We start from the raw sequence: 20792 nt of genomic DNA on the forward strand, positions 1-20792 counted from the left end.
CTGCTGCTGAGCCCTGTGCACCCCAGGACAACTCCCATCACATCTCTAGAAACTGCAAGCCTGGGTCTCTAGACAGAGTGAACAACTGCTGAGCTGCTGAACGTGCCGGGTGCCTTCCCAAGGGTCATCTAATGCAATCCTAGCACAGCAGAAGACGTGGTACTATCTGCTGAATTCATGACTACACGCCTCACGGGAGATTCCGCTATCTGTTTTACACTTAGGAAAACTGAAGCGACCTGCCCGAGCCTGCAAGGCAGTGATAGAGCAGGAACTGGAATCTGGATCTGTGTGACTCAGAAGGTTGGGGCTCCAGCTTTGTCTATAGAATGATTTCGTCTGATGACTATTACATTCCTTACAGCTTCAATGTTCTAAGTATCAGAGATACACATGTTCTTCTGTCCATAATCCTGGACCCTGGAAGGGAGCTGCTGAGATTGGGATAGTCAGTGTTTCTCCAGCAGAGACTCAGGGGAGAGGTAGGGATCTCAGATTTCATGCCCCTGAGGGGTCAGCAACTGTAGTCTGAATGAAGGGTCAGTGATTTCACTCAACAGGCTTTTCACTCTGTGCTAGGTGACGCTGAAGGAGTGGGGAAGACCAGGTCCCTAACCTTGGGCAGCTCCCCTTCCAATAGGGGAGTCTGTGGACCAGTCCCCTGAGAGAACATTTACATTCTGCTGAGGAGTAGGTAGAGTTCTGGTGAACAGAACTAGTTATGTAGCCTCTCTAGCCTCAGTTTCCCCACTCAACGGCAGTTGGGGGTTGAGAGCATTAATGCATAAAAAGTGCTCGGCCCAGTGAAACCCCATCTCTACTAAAAAAAAAAAAAGAAAGAAAGAAAGAAAAAAGAAAAAAACTACAAACAATTAGCTGGGCGTGGTGGCTGGTGCCTGTAGTCCCAGCTACTTGGGAGGCTGAGGCAGGAGAATGGTGTGAACCCGGGAGGCGGAGCTTGCAGTGAGCCGAGATTGTGCCACTGCACTCCAGCCTGGGCGACACAATGAGACTCCGTCTCAAAAAAAAAGAAAAGTGCTTGGCCTGGGGTGTAGTGCGCAGTAAGCACACCACCATCATTTTTTATTAGCCGTAGGATCTGGGCCTCCTGGGACCATGAGGACTGAATAAGAGAATGTACACCCGAAGGAGTCACTCAGGAAACTGGGGCTATTTTTATTAGTATTAGAGAGTTAGGCTGGAGGCAAGGAGACGGCTGGCGCAGGAGCCCAGGCGCTAGTTGCAGGGTCCTGAGATTGGGAGGGGCAGGCACCAAGAGTGGAGAGAAGGGGCCCCAAACATAAGCCCATTGGGCGGTTGGGGGAAGGCACGGAATTCGGATCAGGTGTGGCACAGGGGTGGGGATCTGTTTTCCTTTAGGAAAATGAGTGAGTCTGAAAGTGTCAGCTCAAATTCAACCCTATTAAATTCAATTTAATAGGGAGGGTATGGGGGCACAGCAACTTAGACTGATGCCGGCGTAGAATTCTACATACAGACTCTCCTGTGCCGTAAATTGTCAAAATGATATTCAAAATGACAAATGATATTTCTGACCGTCTCTAGCAAAAGAAAAAAAAATCCTCTTCCTTAGCTTTTCCTAGATTAGCATAGCTTCTACCCTGAGAGATAATAGAATGAATTTCACCAGGGAAATTGGATACCACTGGAGAGCCTCCAGAGAAGAATCCAGTAGATAAATGCATTTGACTGTCACCAAACAATGCACAGCTCAAAGTCTAAAAGACGCTTCATCCTTGCTATGGACTGATTTGTGTGCCCCCAAAATTTATACGTTGAAGCCCTAACACCCAGTGTGACCGTGTTTGGAGATACAGCCTTTAAATAAATAATTAAGGCTAAACGAGGTCATAAGGGTGAGATCCTACTCTGATAAGACAGGTGTTCTTATAAGAAATGAGGGTCGGGCACGGTGGCTCATGCCTGTAATCCCAGCACTTTGGGAGGCTGAGGCAGGTGAATCGCTTGAGCCCAGGAGTTCGAGACCAGCCTGGCCAACATAGTGAAACCCTGTCTCTACAAAAAATTAGCCAGGTGTGGTGGCATACGCCTGTAGTCCTAGCTGCTGGAGTGGTTGAGGTGGCAGGATCACTTGAGCCTGGGAGGTTGGGAGCCTTGGGAGGCTGAGGCAGGAGAATGGTGTGAACCCGGGAGGCGGAGCTTGCAGTGAGCCGAGATCGTGCCACTGCACCCCAGCCTGGGTGACAGAGTAAGACCCTGTCTCAAAAAAAAAAAAAGAAAAAAAAAGGAGTTAGGGCACAGGCCGAGGGATGGCCACATGAGGACTCGGTGACAAGACGGCCACCTGTGAGCTAAGGAGAGAGGCCTAAGAAGAAACCAAACCTGCTGGCACCTCAGTCCTGCACTTCTAGTCTCCAGAATGGTGAGAAAGCAGAATTCTCTTGTTTAAACCACCTAGTCCATGGCATTTGCTATGGCAGCCTAAACAAATGAATACACGCCTAAAATCAGAAGTTTTACTAATATCAAAGGAAGCCAGAAGGAATCTAAATTCTCAAAGGAAAATGGTTGCACTTGGGAAGAACAGCATCCTTCTATTGAGGAATTTCTCCACTGTGGGGCTCCCGCAAGAACGTAAACTCCATCGGGGGAGATCTTTGCTTCCTTCACCAAGATGCTCCCAGCACCGACCACAGTGCCTGGCACATGACAGGCACTTGACAAATGGCTGGTGAAGGAATAAACTGCAAACCAGCCACTGGGCAAATGTTTAGAATCTCTGGTCTGTGAAGCAGGCCTCAGGCCAGCAGCCCCAGGCAGTGGGTGAGAGGCCTGGGGCTAAGCTCGTGTGCACAGAGGCCTGTCTGTGACTGACCTGACTGTCAGCAAACCAGAGAGCACCAAGGCTGCTATGGTTTGAATATCTGTTCCCTCCCAAACTCATGCTGAAACTTAATCCCAAATGTGGCAGTGTTGAGAGGTGGGGCCTTTAAAAGGTGACTGGGTTGGGTCATGAAGGCTCTGCCTCATGTATGGATGAATCCGTTCACGGGTTAAAGGATGATCATGGGAGTGGGAGTGGTGGCTTTATAAAACGAGAGGGACCCGAGCTAGCGTGCTCAGCCCCTTCACAGGTAATGCCCTGTGCCACCTCAGGACTCTGCAGAGGCCCAGCCAGCAAGAAGGGCCTCACCAGATGCAGCCCCCCAATCTTGGACTTAGCCTCCAAAACTATAAGAAGTAAATTCCTTATATTTATAAATTACCCAGTGCCAGGTATTCTGTCAATATCTAACAGAAAACAGACTAAGACAAAGACACAACTGAGACCCCAGGAGAAGCTGTAGGAGGCGGGTGTCAGCCCAATGCACACCCTAATGAGACAGGGTGGCTGGCACTGGAAGTGTGCAGGCACTGAGCAGACAGCTACCCAGCAGGGCTTTGTGGGCCATGGTCTCCTGGGGCAGAGATGGCACGTGGGAGGAATCCCTCTCTGCCCTATCAGCAGTTCAGGGTTTGACACTCCATAAACTCTGAGCTGGGTTTTCCTTCCCCAACCTACCCGTGAATCTTCCTCTTCTGAAATGATTGATTCTCTGTGAAAAGCTCCGTCTGCTTATTCGGCAGGGAAACACCTCAACAGAACCATCCTTGTGTCTCTCAGAAGGCAAAGCAGGAGGTGCAGGATCTAGGCCAGGCAGCCACTTCTGAGCTACGGGCCCCTTGTGCCTCCATTTCCCCATGTGTCCCCCCAGCTAAACACAGGAGGTGAGGCCTGACGCCCTTGGTCCTGGGGCCTCCTGGGAGTGTCCACAGAAAGCAGCTGCCCACACCTACCTGTTAGGGTGGGGAAAATGCAGCAGCCTCTCACAAGCTTGGGGGTGAGTCCGAGGTGGCGGGCTTCCTGCAGGGAGAAACAGGCCCTGGCAGCAGGTGGGGCCAGGGCCCTCAGCAAGGTCCAGGTCCAGCAGGCTCTTCTCTGAGCCCGGGGTGCAGTGGCCATAGCTTCCATTCACTAGGCAGAGAAAGACAGGGAGAGAGGGATACAGTGAATATGAACAGCCTGCTGAGGGGTGTGGGGAGAGGGCAGTCCCTGGGGTACAGCAAGGGACAGGGCGCCCAGAGCCAACACTCACTGCATCCCTGCTGCATGCAAGGTTCCAGGATACCTCATCTAATTCCCACAACCACCAGCAGGATCGATAATAAAATCCTCCATTCTCAGGTAGGGATGCTGGGTCTCTGGTGGTTAAATGACTGTTACATGAACACTGGACACCTCCTATGTACAGACACTGTTCTAGGTGCAGGAAACACTGGTAAACAAGAGAAAATCCGAGTCTCTTGGAGCGTACAGTGTATTATCCTCATGTTAACCACATGGTGCTCATGAGGCAAGGTGTGAGAACACCAGCTGGGGCGGGTGGCTGCTCGGCTGCGCTGCTGCCCACAGGCCAGAGGGAGCAGGGCTGACATGTGGATGTCAAGGAGTAGGTGCTCACTAAACAGCATCTGGTACTGTTAACACAAAAGCTCAGTCTACGTTGCCTTCCAAATTGTGTTACACCATAGAAGCACAGTGTGCAGTTATACCTCGCTATCACCTGATTCCTCCACAGCCTGCTTCATGCCCTGCCTCGCCCTGCTAGTGGGTTTCTAGGAAGATTAACTGAAGCAGTTGATGTGAAAGTGCTGAAAAACCACATAAAGTGTAACAAAAGAGTCAGGTGTGCTTGTTCGAAGCTCCTTCCCCTCTCTGGGCCTCAGTTTCCTCATCTACAGAAGAAGGAAACACACCTCCAAACTCTATCTTCTTACGCTGTCCTATAACTCACAGAGCAAAGCTAGGGAGGAAAGGACATGAACTTTGGGGGCTGAGAGACATACTCTGCCCCAAACCAATTCCATAACTCGGACAAATCCCTGTGCAGGGTGGACCCTGTTTCCCCTGTGTAAAATGGGGCCAGTTTCACCCGTTCCCTAGTGATGCTGTGAGCCTCTGAGAACAGAGGCACAAAGTCCCTGGCACAGTGCTGAAACCTAGCAGATATGCCAAGAAGGAAAATTGTTCTTATTGTTAAACAGCACTTCAACAATTACAAAGTGCCTTGCAGATACAATAAAACATGATTGATAGGCCCAAGTATGGCCAACACTGAGAAAGATAAACCATTAAGACGTGAAAAAAACCTGGTCCCAGAACATGATTGACTCCTTACCACGAGGAAAAGGACATCAGCAAGAGCAGCATCTGCCAAGCAGCCTGTGTAGAACCAGGGCTGGGGACGCACACCACTGTCTCACTTGAGCATCCCCACTGCTGTCCAAGGGAGGCCCGAGTCTCACTATCCCCATTTTACAGAGGACAAAACAGAGGTGTGGGAAGGTTCAATTACTCACCCAAGAACACACAGCTAGGAAGCCTCTGAGTTGGATTTCCGGATCAGATCTGTCAGACCCAAACCCCACATCTTAATCGCTATGTAATAATAAGAAGCCTTTTAGAGAGTCCGCCCCTGAGGATCCCTGTCCCTCAACCCTAATTCTAGCCTGCCCACAAGGCAGTTCCTTCGGCACACTATTATCCCCGTGCTGAGGCCGGGCACTCAGTGCTAACTAGCCACGTGCCATAGCTCTGGAGAGGCACCAGGCATGTGCTTGCCGAGCACGTTCCAGTCTGTGGATGAGCATGCAATGCTCACAAGGTCCCAGGGCAGGTGAGGTGCTCATACAGGAGCCTCCAGGTTCCCAGTCACACGCGAGCCTGTGGAGAGGACTCGGCAAACATCTGCTCCCACGCCACCTTCCCAGCCCCAGCCCCAGCCCCAGTCCTGGCCCGTCCTGCTGCAAGCAATGCTTTTTCCCACTGGCCCTGGCTGCTGCCTGGCCAGCCCCTCACAAGCTTATGTTTTAATAACTGGGCTTTTAATTAAAATGAAATCCCTGGTAACAAATGTGAATGGCCTGAGTTAATGAGAGCAGGCTGCTGCTCATTTAACTCCGTCTCTGCTTGGCCGTCTTTGCTTTTTCCAAATCGTTTCTGCATGCAATTTTATTGTCCCATTGAGGCAAACCCTGGGACTGGGCCTCAGAAAACTGTGGATAATTTTATGACCATTAATAGCATTTGGAGCAGAGAGTGCTTAATCATCACATGGGGCAGTTTCACCAGGGTCTTTCTCCCAGAGTCTCTAACGTGGGTACCGTTCAGAGCTTCCTTCCAGGACTCACCAGGCCCCTCTGGGGCCTTGGGTTACTCCTCCCCTCCTGCACTTAGGAGGCTGTGTGCAGTGAAGGAAGACAGGCCCTAGAAAGGGTGGAGAGGCAGCACCTACCAAGCCCTCATCCATCAAGCCCTTCAAGGGTCCATCCCTGTGGGGCAGGGGCAGGACAGCCATTTCCCAGATGAGAAAGGCAAGGTTTGGAGAGAGATTCTGTGCCTTTGAGCAGGCCTGGGGGTCTGTAAGAGGCAGAGCCATAGTTCAAACCTAGATCTCCCAGACTTCGAAGCCCACAATCTGCTGCCTCTTGGCCAATTGCTGAATAACCAGAGACCCCTAAATAAGTGTCCCCACCTTTGACTCCAATGAGGGTCATGTTGGAGAGCCTCTGGGAAAGTAAAAAGTAAAACCATCATAATGATGTCTAAGCTTTAATCTTTGCAATAATTCTGCCAGAAGGGTAAGCCCACTCCACTGACAGATGAGGACACAAAGGCTCAGAGGGGTCAAAGCAGTTTGCTAAGGTCACACAGGGAAGAAGGGGCTGAGTGGAGATCAAACCCATCACTTCTACGGGAAGAAATAGTCTATACCCAACAAACTACTGAGGACTGTTAGCTTCTTTTCCTCTGGATACAGTAAAAGGTTTTCCTGCAGTAAATAAACAAGCCAGCTTTGGGAAGGAGGGAGGAAGGCGCCACTCAGGTCATAGAATGGTGCCACTTAGTGCTCTAGGCTCATTCAAGCCCTTGTCTGCTGGGACCCTCACAGTGCTCTGGGTAGAAACATCAACCTCCCAACTTTGCAGAGGGACACTGAGCACTGGAGCCAGCAAGTAGCCACTCAAGGTCATATAGTAATTGCTGGCATAGCCGGGGCCCAAAGTTGGTTTCTCAAAGCCTAGACTCTGCCCTGGGATACCTGCTGTCTCAGAGACTGGAAGTTAAATCCAACGTTGCAACACGTGTCCCAGAAGTGCTGTTGGGACTCTCACCGCTACCCATCACGGGTCTACATCTGCCAGGAAGGATGTAGGCACTGCCTCGTCTGTTGTCTTGCCTCCCTGTCCCCAATAGCTTCACAAGACCCAGATGGAGGAGGTCCACTCCTGTTCACTCTCCATCTCCAGACAGCATTGATACATGGATCCTTCCCTGGGAAAGCTGGGGGAGCAGGGGTGCCCTAGAAAGGGGTTGGCATCTGCAACCATGTCTCACTCTGTGCCACAGGGGGCCAAGAGCCAACCTTGGGTCTGGCTTTCCCCATGCAAGTGAAGTTCCTTTGGAGACTTACAGGGTGATGGAGTCCTGTATTTACTTTTACAAGTTAGTGAGAAATCCTAGAATGTCAGAGTTGGGACTGGCTGACCATCTACTTCATTAACAGATAAGAAGCTAAGGCTCAGAGAAGGAAAGGGCCTGCCCCAGCCACACAGCAAATCCATAGCAGGGCCTGGATTGGCACTTTTTAAGCTAGGTAAGAATGTGGTTTGGTTGTCTCATCAAGCGTCAATCTTCCTATCTGTAAAATGGTGCTAACACCTAACTCACAAGGTTGAGGTGACAAATGAGAATATGAACATGATGCATTTGGCATGAGGTCTCGCTCACAGTTAGTGCTTAAAAAGTAAAGTGATGATAATTATTTCTCTTATTTCTCCTTGAGCCTGGGGCAGGGAGACAGGGACCTGTAAGGGAAACACGCTGTCCCCAGAAAGGGCAGGTCTGGATGATTCTAAGGCCAGACTCAGAATGACAAACCCCCAAGACTTGGGATTCAGTACATGCAGGATGGGGCAGCCTGAACGAGGTCACAGCCAACAAATCTGAAGCAAACAGCTCTAGTTACACACCAGAGAGCTTTGCAAATTACCATAATGACTTGGCTATAAAGCGGCACCACATATAAGGTGACTCCCCACAAGAATTTTAATTTATGCTGAACCCTGCCAAGTCTGCGTGAGAGTGGACAATGATGCATTCAGCATCTAAGACCCAGAGGCTGCCTCCTTGCAGTCCCAGGAGCATCCAGCAGCTGGGTCCAGGCAGATCTACATCATGACTGCCTTCTTCTTCACCCACAAGCAGTTTTAGTGCCTATCAGGCACTGGGCAGGTGATAGGGCACTGCACTTTATAGTTTACAAAACATTTTCGCAGTCATCACCTATGAGCTTCATTACAACCCTCAGGAGTTGGCTGGGCAGGCTCAGAGAGGGTAGGTGATTTGCCCAAGCTCCCACAGCAAGTATAGGGCTTAGACTTGCCTGACTCAGCCATCTAGTCAGCAAACTTTTTCTGTAAAGAGCAAAAAAGTAAATGATTTAGGTTTTGTGAGTATATAGTCCCTGCCACAACTAAACTCTGCCCTTGTACCATAAAATATATGTGTGTGTGTGTGTATATGTGTGTATATATGTGTGTGTGTGTGTATAAACAAATGAGTGGGACTGTGTTCCAATAAAACTTTATTTAGCAAACAGATTGCTGGCTCCTAGGCTGTTAATCTGCCAACCCCCGATCTCATGCAGCAGTGAGAGAGACAGGATTCAACATCTGAAATGAGCGTACTTTTTCCTGCATCTGTAAAATGGGGAGGATTTTACAGGGTGGAGCTGAGTGTGTGAAATCACTGTCAAATACTGAACACAGGCCTGGCTCCTGGTGGGCATTCAATGAATGGAAGTGCCTTCAGCCTGGCTCTGGGGCCGCTACAGTCTAGGCTCCCCTATCCACCTGGTGTGACCTCACACATCCATGATGCTTCGCTGCTCTGAGGCACACATCCTCGGCATCCCGTCAGGGTGGCCTGACCCTTCCAAACCCCTCTGGGCCCTCAGAGCCCAGCAGAAGCACACGTCTTCCTGGAACAGTCCTTGGTCTCCTGCCTTCCCTCCTGGTCTCCCCCACTGCCTGAGCTCCCGGCCTTGGCAGTCCCTGCAAATAGCTGCCACTTAGGCGCACCTTCTGCACACCCAGCACGTGCCAAATCCTTCCCACAGTTTTTCTCTAAATCTTCACAACATCACTACAGTACTCTCTACTGCCACACAGATGCTTTCAGTGCAATGAAAGTCCTACCTCCTCTACAATCCTGAGAAATCCGTCAGGACAAGGATCTCAGAGCCCCAGAGCTGCTGAACGTCAGTGTGGCCCTCGGTATGATTTTGTCCAACTTGCGTCACATATTGAAGGGAAAACGGGGGCCCAGATTGAAGAAAGGACTTGTCCTAGTCACACAGTGAGTGTGTTCTCTAGACACCTGGGCCGCCCAGGCATGTGCCTCCTCATTCCCTCATTCCCAGCACAAAGGCCCACAGTAGGTGCTTAGAAATGCTGGGAGGGTAGGTGGCTGGGAGGCTTGTCTCAAGTTTACTTTTGTGCCTATTATATGCCAGACACTGTGACTTAGGGGAGCGGAAGAAGCTTTGTCACACACACACCTAAGTTGAAGTCCTGCTCCACCATTAACTTTCTAGTTGTTTGACCCTAGACAGTCACCTCAGCCTTCTGAGCCTCAGTTTCTTCATCTATAAAATGGGGATAAGAATCCCAGCTCCAGGGGATGGCTGGCTCTTAGGATTAAGTGAGGTAATGTACATGGAGTCTCTGGCATGGTACCTGGCACAGGCAGCACTTTGATAAAGGCCCCTCTGCTGCTGTCTGGACAGGCAGGGAGACAAGGTCAACAGCCGCTGGGGTAGACCTATCTTCCTGGGCAGTGGGCATCAGCCACCACGGAAGAGCAGCCCCAGGCCAACGGAGTCATGCCAGCAGCCCTTCCCCAGGAGGCTGAGTATGGGTGTGGCAGCCCCCTCTCTGAGCCTAGCTTTGCCCTCTGTGCCCCAGGAGTCCTCCACCTGGCTTCCCACGAGCCAGGCCCTGGCAGGAGGGGCACCTCAGGAATCACAGGCAGGAAACACGGTGCTTCCCACTTCCCAGGTCCAGGGCGGGTGAGCAACTCACCGCAGGACACGCAGCAGAGGCAGAGCCTGAGCTGTGTTCATCTCCTAACCCTTTCTGCTCTCTGGGCTGCCTCATCACTCTCTCTTTTCCCTCCTCACAAAATCCAGAAGCCCAGAGACCAGCAGGGAGAGGGGCTTCTCAAAGAGGAGCAGTAGGAAGGTGGACAGCCCGGTGAGCCGGGTTAGCTGAGACCCGCTGCTTGCCTGGAGCCACCTTGGGGCGTTCACGGCCATCAGGGGGGCCGTAACCTCAGTGGAGGGCCTCCAGAACGGCAGGCCTGATGCTCATGGCCTCACACCGGGCTTATGCCGCCCGCCACCTCTTATCCCAGACTGCAAGAATCCTATAAATTCCCCCTTTAAAGCTACGCTAGACTTACGGGGACTCGAGCCAGTGAAACCTGAGCAGGCTCACCTCAGGACGGCGCCACGGAGACACCCGAGCCAGCCCACAGGTCCAGCCGGGTCCAGGGCCAGAGTGAGCAGCTCAGGGCGGGTCACACATGTGGCGGCAGGTGTGTGGTGTGTGTAAATAAACACAGCCAGGGGCCAGCTTTCCCTCAGACTCTTTTACTGCTACCAAACTCACACATATTTATTGTAGAAAAAATCAGAAGGTGTACCTAGGCAAGAATTAGAAAATAGATATCACCTATAAGGCCACCAGCCAGAGAGCGCCATCGCAGACGTGAGGACATAAACCTCTGCAGTATTTTCTATGCATCTGTTTACATTCTTGACAAAAAACAGGGTAATACATGTATTTTCTTTTCTTTCTTTTTTTTTCTTTTAGAGACAGGGTCTCACTCTGTTGCCCAGGCTAGGGTACCGTGGCGTGATCGTAGTTCGCTGCCGTCTTGACCTCCTGGCCTCGTGGGATCCTCCACCTCAACCTCCTAAGTAGCCAGGACAACAGGTGCATGCCATCACACCCGGCTCATACTTTCTGATACCCTGCTTTCTTCATTTAGTAACATACCATGATACCAAAGTTGATGGAGTGCCCATTATGTACCAGACACAGTGCTAGGCTCTTTCCATGCCAGTACTGCTAAACCCATTTCCAGATGAAGAGTAAGGGACTTGCCCAAGTAAGGGACTTGTAGCTGTGAAATGGGAGAGTCAGGACCCAAGGCGAGCTCTATTACACTTGGAAGGCACTGCTGACCCAGACACTGCTCCACATCGTTAAGCGATTAAGAGCAGCTGCAGCTGATGGCTTCCCCAGTGTACTAGTCAGTTCCGGCTGCTATAACTAAATACCATAGACTAGGTGGCTTAAACAACTGAAATGTATTTTCTCACAATTCCAGAGGCAAGAAGTCCAAGATCAAGGGGCCAGTCATTTTGGTTTCTGGTAAGGGCTCTCTGCCTGGCTTGCAGACAGCAGCCTTCCCACTATGTCCTCACATGGCCTTTCCTCAGTGTGGGCACGCAGAGTAGAGTGAGCTCTCTGATTTTTTTTTTTTTTTTTTTTTTTTTTGAGACAAGGTCTTGCTCTGCTGTCATCCAGGCTGGAGTGTAGTGATGCGATCATAGCACACTGCAGCCTCAAGTTCATGGTCTCAAACAATCCTCCCGCCTCAGCCTCCCAAGTAGCTAGGAAGGACTACAGGTATATATCACCATACTCGGCTAATTTTTTTTATTTTTTAGAAATGAGGTCTCACTATGTTTCCCTGGCTGGTTCTGAACTCATGGGCTCAAGCAATCCTCCTGCCTTGGCCTCCCAAACTGTTGGGAATATAGGTGTGAGCCACTGCCTGGCCTGGTGTCTCTTCTTATAAGCATACTAGTCCTATCCAATCAGGGCTCCACCCTTATGACCTCATTTAACTTTAATTACTTCCTTAGACGCCTCACCTCCAAACACAGCCACACTGGGCATTAGGGTTTCAACATATGAATCTGAGAGAGGGACAGTAATATTCAGTCTGTAACACCCAGGATTCACATCCTCCTTTTCCCTACCTAGTAGGGTCCCATATTACCTATATCTATCTATGGAGCTTGAGAGAGAGTATAGCATCACAGACAAGAGTATAGATTTTGGATCCAGAAGACTAGGTTTGAATCCTGATTTTGCCATTTACCAGCTGTGTGACCTTGTCTAAGCCAAGTGACTTAGCTTCTTTGTGCCACAGTTTATGAAGTTAAAATGGGTTAATGTACCATATATTAAGTACCTAGAGCAGAATCTGGCATACAGCAGGCACTACGTAACTGTTTCCTATCATTGTTGTTCTTATTAATCCCACCCCAGGGTGGGCTGTGGAAGGCCTGAACCAATCAGCATGATGTCATCTCTCCAGGTACAGTGCCACAGTGAATGGCTCAGAGAGAGACATGTGAGGCAAGCTGGCTTAATTAGACAGATTCCTGGCAGTTGTGTTTGATGACTCTGCCCCCCCGCATGTGAATGAGGATGCATGCAGCCCTCCGGGCTAGTAGAAGCCATCCTGATCCCCTAAGAAAAGTTGACTGGAGGACAAGGTCAGTAAAATAGGGCCTCTCAGCCAGAAGAACAGCAGAGAAACTAAGTCACAGCACTGGTGGCACCAAGAACCTCCAGTGAACAGTAAAGCTCTTATAGTGTTTCAAGTCTGTCACAGATGGGTTTTTTATTACTTAAACCAAAAGCATCCTTATTAATATTCTTCTACAAAATAATTTTTATCCACTTGACAATCTTTGTTTTTAATTTGAATATTTAGTCCAATTATACCATTTACATGTAATGTAATTACCATATATTTTGGTTTAATTTTTTTTTTTTTTTTTTTTGAGACGTAGTCTTGCTCTGTCGCTCAGGCTGAAGTGCAGTGGCACAATCTTGGCTCACTGCAACCTCCACCTCCTGGGTTCAAGCAATTCTGCCTCAGCCTCCTGAGTAGCTGGGACTACAGGCATGTGCCACCACACCTGGCTAATTTTTGTATTTTTAGTAGAGATAGGGTTTCACCATATTGGCCACCATACCGGCCTTGAACTCCTGACCTCATGATCCACCTGCCTTGGCCTCCCAAAGTGTTGGGATTACTGGCGTGACCCACCTCACCCGGCCTAAATCCTTTTTTATTTGAACCTATTCTAGGTTTTCTCTCCTTTCTTACCTTCTTTCAAATTAATCAAGTATTTTTTATTATTCCATTTTATTAGTTTGTTAGATATACTTTCTTCTATTGCAATCTAATATAGATCAGTACAGTCATGCATCAACAACAGGGATACGTTCTGAGAAATGCATTATTAGGTGATTTCATTGCTGTCCGAACGTCACAGAATGTACTTACACAAACCTAGGTGGTACAGCCTACCATCTATGTGGTATACATGATCACACCTAGGCTATCTGGTATAACCTATTGCTCGTGTGCTACAAACCTGTACAGCATGGTATTGTACTGAATACTGTAGGTGACTGTAACATAATGATTAGCATTTGTATATCTCTAATCACAGAAAAAGTACAGTAAAAGTACAGTATCATAATCTTATAGAACCCCCATTGTATATGTAGTCTGTCATTGAAACGTTGTGCAGTGCATAAATGTACTTTTACTACTTTCTACACAAGGCAAGAATCTCAGGACTCTAACTCCATTCATGCGCCTACACACACACATTATTTGGGTTACTGTTTTTGTATATTTCAATTTTACATATATTTTTAAATCATTATCAGATACTATTGTTTTGTGTAGTCAATACGGTGTTTATTTATGTATTTCTCAAAACCAGTGCCATAGTAATAGTTAATATTTTAAAAAAATACTTTCTCTTCATCCTGTTTCCATATGAGGTCTTTTTCTTTCTGCATTAAACATTTTTTAAAATTGTAAGCCTACTGGCAAGGAATTATCTCAACTTTTGTTTATTTGAAAATGTTATTATTTCATTACTTCTGAAGAATATTTTTGCTGGGTATAGAATTCTAGGTTGATAGAATCTTATCTTCTTTCCATATATTATGGATTTATGCCACTGTGTTAAGAATTTCATACCTTCTATTGGAAAGTCATCTCTAAGTCTTTTGAAGTTATTGCATCTTCCCCCTCAACCCTGACTACTTTTCAGATTTTCTCTCCATATTTTGTTTTCAGCAGTTTGACATAATTATGACGTGCCTAGGTGTGCTTCTCTTTGTATTTATTCTGCTTGAGGTTCACAGGAATTCTTAAATATGTGTCACGATGTCTTCTGTCAGTTTTGGATAACTACTGGCTATCATCACTACAAACATTACTTTGCTCATCATCTTACCCCTGTCTTTCTGGGGCAACACTGTGTGTTAGGCCCTTTCACCATGTCCTGTATATCTCTTAGGCTATTTTTGAATTTTCCATCCTTTTTTTAACTTTCATGCACCAGCCTGGATTTTGTCTACTGGCCTATTTTCCAGTTCACTGATCCTCTCTTTTAAATCTAGCTTTTGTGTTCTTTTAAATCTAGCATCTTTTAAATCTAGCTTTTGCGTTCTTAAATTCAGTTACTATATTTTTTAATTTCAAATTTTCCATTTCATTAATTTTTATGGTTTTCAGATCTCTATTAAATTCTCTATTTGGTGATCAATTTTCTTGAACATATTAATGTTATTAATGTTATGAACACTTACTTTATTTTTTGAGACAGGGTCCCGCCCTATCACCCAGGCTGGAGTACTGTGGCATGACCTTGGCTCCCTGCAGCTTCAACCTCCAGGCTCAAGCAATCCTGCCACCTTAGCCTCCCAAATAGCTGAGATTATAGGCGATGCATGCATCATCATGCTCAGCTAATTTTTGTAATTTTTGTAGAGACAGGGTTTCCCACACATTGCCCAGACTGGTCTTGAACTTCTGGGCTCAAGTGATCCTCCTGCCTTGGCCTCCCAAAGTGCTGGGATTGTAGGCATGAGCCACTGCACCTGGCCAATCACAGTTATTTTAAATCCTGGGCCTAATAACACCAACATCTGGACTACTTGTGTGTTTTTACTGTGTTTTTCTCCCTCTTGGTCCTGTCTCCTGGTATCTCTGGTAATTTTTGACAGAATACTCAATATTGTGTATGAAATTTGGACAGATGATATCTTCCTCCAGAGAAAATTTTATTTTGCTTCTTAAAGGCAGGTAAAAGAGGAAAATATCATCTTAATTCATTCTGGGATTCGGCTGTTTTAAAGCTGGGCTTCACTCTTTGTACAAGTTGCTCTGTTTCTGGTTCATCCTTTTTCCTAGATGCTGCCTGTCAGGGGCCTCAGTGGAAAGCCTGGGATGCCAAGCTTCTTCTTTGCTGATCCTGAACTTCAATATTTGTCTTCCTAGAACTTAAAGCTGTTGAAAGCTCTGCCTAATTTATCAACTTTTAAAAATAATTTTACATTTTTAAATAATTTTTAAAAATATCTATATTATATATTTGAAATATTTCACATTGTTTTAATAATAAAAAGACTGCAAACAAAATCCTTGAGAATAAACCTAAGACAGAATGAGACTAGACAGTGGTCCTCTAACTCAGCACAGACCATCCCCCAGGGTCTGTGAACAGGTCCCTGTCCCTCCTGGCACACTTCTAGCAATTTGAGGGCAGGGGTCAGGAGGACACTCCCAGATGCTGGCTCAGGGAACTGCTAGGTACCCTTCCCCCTGGTGGCTGATGGATGGAGACAGGCACATCCACATGAGATAGGGTGGCTGACAGGAGGGCTGTGCAGGGCTTCCTCCTCCTCAGGGCAGGTCTGCGAGGGCCTCTGCCCTCTCTTCCCTCCTAGTGCCATCTCACGGGCTCCCCATGTCTCCCAACTCCTACCCTGTGAAAGGCTGCACCACTGCCAGGTGTGAATGACCACTAGTGCCTCTCCAGGGCCAATGGAGACTCTAGGCTGGGGTGCAAAGCAAGGTCCCAAGGAGCTGGAGCTGGTAGAAGAAGGCACTGAGAGTATCTAACATATTTATGTATCTCCCAAGGGTTGGGAGGGATGGCCTAGTAAGTAAACCCCAACATCCTTTAAACTTTTTGGATTTTACCTTTTATCATACTGAGTTAGTATGATTCCAAAATTCAAAATTTGGGATTTATATGCAACAGGGATTCTATAATTCCATGAATCTCTCATTCTAAGATGATATGATTTTATTATTTATTTATTTATTTATTTTATTTTTATTTTTTTGGAGACAGAGTCTTGCTCTGTTACCCAGGCTGGAGTGCGATGGCACGATCTCAGCTCACTGCAACCAACCTCCACCTCCCGGATTCAAGCAGTAACTCGTGCCTCAGCCTTCCGAGTAGCTGGGATTACAGGCATGTGCCACCATGCCTGGCTAATTTTTGTATTTTAGTAGAGACAGGGTTTTATCATGTTGCCCAGGCTGGTCTCAAATTCCTGAGCTCAGGCAATCCACCCACCTTGGCCTGCCAAAGTGTTGGGATTATAGGCATGAGCCACCGCGCCCAGCCCTAAGATAATACAATGTTATAAAGCTAAGCATTTCAGTGACTGCTCCTAAGATTCCATGATTCCACGAATCTGTCATGAGGAGATTCTGAAGTTGTAAAATTCCATGATTCTCTGATCCCAAGGCCTGCCATTTCCTGATATGTCCTGGAGCCCCACAGGAGCCCCTGCCTGGCCTAAATTTTCAGGGAGCCACAGCGATGGTGACCAAAGCTCAAAACAGCTAGGACAGTAATGGGATGACAAGAAATCCAGAGGAAATGGCTGTTGAAATCACTAAGAAAATGTATCAAAGATAAACATATTCCATCTGCATTTTCAGTACATGCAGGGCCATAGATGCTTATGTCAAGTATATATTTATCACTTCATGCTTGGCATTTTTTAACTTTCTCCTTTAAATCAAGCTAATTAGGTAACTCCTGTGCCCACACTGGCTTTTCCCCCCCTCACTGATAAAATGCCTTCAAACGGCTCAAAAATATATAAAGTGCAAGAAGGACTCCATGACAGCAACAGGGTGGGGTGGGGGATGCCCAGCTCTGGACAGCAGGGGGGTGTGTGGGAGGCAGGGATGCCAACACCTGACAACCCCTCCCTCCATCTCCCTCCATCTTGGGTCTCCATGAGAAGGATCAGTAGCTCTGACTGAGAAAACGCCACTGTCCTGGGAGATGACGCAGACACCCTGGACACCTCAGCTCTCCAGGAACAGGCACCAACCAGAGATCCAGCCCGGAGCAGGCAGGAGCAAGAGTTCCAATTCCCTCCGAGGCTCGGGATTTCTGGATTCTGTGGAAAAGATGATTTGTTCCACCATGTGGCCAGAAAGGGGGCAAGGACTACTGGGGAAGTCACAGCTTTGGCTTTTGAAAAATCCCGGCCGGGCGCGGTGGCTCAAGCCTGTAATCCCAGCACTTTGGGAGGCCGAGACGGGCGGATCACGAGGTCAGGAGTTCGAGACCATCCTGGCTAACACGGTGAAACCCCGTCTCTACTAAAAAAAAATATGAAAAACTAGCCGGGCGAGGTGGCAGGCACCTGTAGTCCCGGCTACTCGGGAGGCTGAGGCAGGAGAATGGCGTAAAAACCCGGGAGGCGGAGCTTGCAGTGAGCTGAGATCCGGCCACTGCACTCCAGCCTGGGCGACACAGCGAGACTCCGTCTCAAAAAAAAAAAAGAAAAATCCCACCCCCAGCCCCACCTCCACCCCAGACCTGAACCCACCCAGATCCCAGGGTCCCTCTTCCAGGAAGCTTTCCCTGACCAGCCCCACCCCCACGGGGCTTTGTGCAATCCTCTGTGCCCTCCCCCAGAGGGCCGAGAGCCAGCACTCCGGCCTGCACCCTCAGCCCTCCAGGAACGAGGGGCCCTCAGACATCATTGTGGCGGAGGTTCCAAGGTGGGGTTCCACTCTAGGGGACACACTGGAAATTATGGGGGTGGATTTCTGGTGGCTGCCATGACTGGGAGCACCTGTCACTTAGTGGGGAGCAGCCAGGGATGGCCAAATCACCACCAAGGGTGGGTCAGTCCCACTCTAACTTTCTAATATCTTGCCAGATATTCGACTATCTGTAAATAAGCAACCTGATCATCTAAGCCTAGAACACAGCTCCATTTTACACTTAAATATAAGTACTTTTTCATGGTTTTAACATATACTAAATTTCCAGGAATGGAACTGCCATGTAAATTGAGGAAATACTATGCTGTGTTTTGTTTGGGAGCTGACCAGGGATTGTTCACCATCTCAGAAAATCACATCACCCTCGGCCATGCTACTTGTGACATCTGTGTGTTTGCAGCCATCAAGCTTAGCAATGTCGCACACAGGGGCAATTGGCTGATGACTTCATCCCATCTTTCAGCATAGTCACGCCTGAGTGTGTTGATGTGGAAATACATTGTTTACAAATTATTTCCCTTTTGGTTCTTCTTCAATATAAAACCTTATATGAAATTTTTTTAAAAGATGGTGCAGGCTGGCTACGTTACCGGTGCATTTCATTTCAGGAGAGCAAATGAGGCAGTTCAAAGAAGGCCCTGTTAAGAAAAGGAAGCGCTGCTGAGAACCTCAGCTCCCGGCCAGCTCCTTCCTCAGGTGGGGAAAGCAAGGTCTCCCCCAAGGTCACTGAGTGAGTGGTGGTGAGCAGGACTGTGTCTTGATCTCTTGCATCCCAGGGACTATTTCTGGATCCAGTGACAGAGTCCTGAGCCCAGGGGGATCCACTAGAAGGCAAGCACGTGGTTCTTTTGAAGGCTCCCCAGGGAAGGTGTGTGGGCAGTCCAGGCGCTGTGCTGGGGTACAAGGTGGGAGAGTGCAGGGCTGACTCCAGAAAGCACGGGAAGGGCAGGCCTGGGGAAGGGACCTCAGCAGGGGCAGTCTCCCCACTGGCCGATCAGTAGAGAGGGTTTGAGACCCTGAGACAGAACTCACCTCCCCAACCCTTGCCCATCCCAAACCTTCCCCTTCTCCCGCTGTAAGTGATTAGCTGCCAGCTTGCAGAACAAATGCAGAAATGAATACACTGGGTGAGAACTGGGCTAGGCCTCGGATGCCACTCAAGCCTCCACTGCCAGGAAAGACTGCTAGAAAGAGGAGAGATAAGAAGCCCTTTCTCTAAGATGCAAGCCTCTGGGGTGGGTCACTAGGCCACAATCCCAGCTCTGGCCTTTACAACGTTATTGGTTGAAACCCACTGGTTTCCCTCAAGAGACAGGAGGTGGAAACTCATTAACATTTCCATGAAGCAGCACCTAGCGGTGTTTTCATCCAATTAGGAGCAGGCCTCTGTGAGGGGAAGGGAGGCTGCAGACTTGCCTCTGGCCCTGCCTGCAGCTCTGCACAGGGCTGCACCAGCCCACGCAGTACCACACTGCCCTGACTTCTAAGGCTGCAAAGGGGAGTTTCTAGAAAAGTCGAGGGGCTGATGAGGGGCAGCCCACTCAAAGATACTGCTGCTGTGACTGCCAACATTGCCAAGGAGAAAGCCTGCCCTCGAGACCATACTTTACCTCCATCGGGAAGCAGCAGGTTCTCATGCAAGTTGCACCCCATGTTTAGGCCTGACCCTATTTTCCACACTTAAGGTCAAGAACCCAGGGAAAGGACCCCCAGACAGGAAGCAGAGCCCAGAGTTCTAGTCCTACCCTGGCTGTTAACTCACTTCCTGTCTTAGGCAGCTCCCAGCCCCTAGGCTTCAGTTCCCTTTTCTGTAAAACAAAGACAGTAGACTGGAGATGCCTCTAAATGTTCTGTCCTCTTCTAATCCCTGAGAGCCACTGTGGATCCCCTGTCAAAAGGCTTCATGATCCAGAGGTGGGGCTGGTCTTGGACCAGACCTCTACCTCTCCCTCCTCTGGCCCCAGCGTTTGGACTCTTCATGGTGGACAGGCCTGCCTGGTCTAGCCTGGTTCCCACCTCCCAAGACCCTTTCTGGCATGGGCCAAAGAGAACACCCATCCACCCACCCTGAGCTGGGCACTGGGACACAGAGATGAGGCAGATACTGCTGCTGCCCTCAGGAGCCCCTGGACTGGTGACAACCTGGACCCCTTAACAGAACTGCAATGCCCTAAGGATGAGGGTGCACACCTGCCTTCCCTTATCCTTCTTTAGTGGGGCCACTGCTTCTAGGAAGGCTTCCCTGACCCTGCCACAGGGTTGGCCATTCCCCGCTACAGCCCTTACCACAGGATGTGAGTGTTGTGTCTGCACCTAAGGGGCCAGAGTACAGAGCTAAACATTTCATCTAAGCCTTTCAACAGTCTTGCTAGATGCATCAATCAGCCTATTTTACAGATGAGGAAACCAAGGCCAGGATGTTGAAATGACTTCTCCTGAATAACACATCTAGAAGGAGACAGACCTGGGATTCACCCCCAGGGCTGGTGATTCCAGACTATAGTCCTCGGCCCAGGGCATCAGTGATCACCCTACACTCAACCCACCAGGTGGCCCACAGGCCAGGAGAAGTCATTCCTATGGGAACTGCATGCACCTTCAGCAGCATCCCTCAGCCATTCCACTGTAAGGTGGCAGGACTAAAACGGATCTAAAAGATAATCTGGTTTTACATAAGAGAGAGGCTGAGGCCCAGGGAGCGTGAAGGGCTGTCCAAGGTGACACTGGGGCCAGTGGACAAGTCAGGACCAGAGCCCAGTCCTCCAGAGTTCCC

The 20792-nt window shown here is 48.8% G+C and overlaps 1 protein-coding gene across 2 annotated transcripts in view; it reads right to left on the minus strand.

The window, feature by feature from the left end:
* The window catches only part of GLIS1 (GLIS family zinc finger 1), a 237144-nt gene that overhangs the window by 92183 nt on the left and 124169 nt on the right, over positions 1 to 20792 (minus strand). For both annotated transcript variants that reach the window (XM_025400405.1, XM_025400415.1), the window contains one exon: positions 3820 to 3997. In XM_025400405.1, coding sequence (XP_025256190.1) covers positions 3820 to 3997 — 178 coding nt within the window. The remainder of the gene's footprint in view (positions 1 to 3819; positions 3998 to 20792) is intronic.

Source organism: Theropithecus gelada, chromosome 1 (assembly GCF_003255815.1).
Source record: "Theropithecus gelada isolate Dixy chromosome 1, Tgel_1.0, whole genome shotgun sequence".
NCBI classification, from domain to species: Eukaryota; Metazoa; Chordata; class Mammalia; order Primates; family Cercopithecidae; genus Theropithecus; species Theropithecus gelada.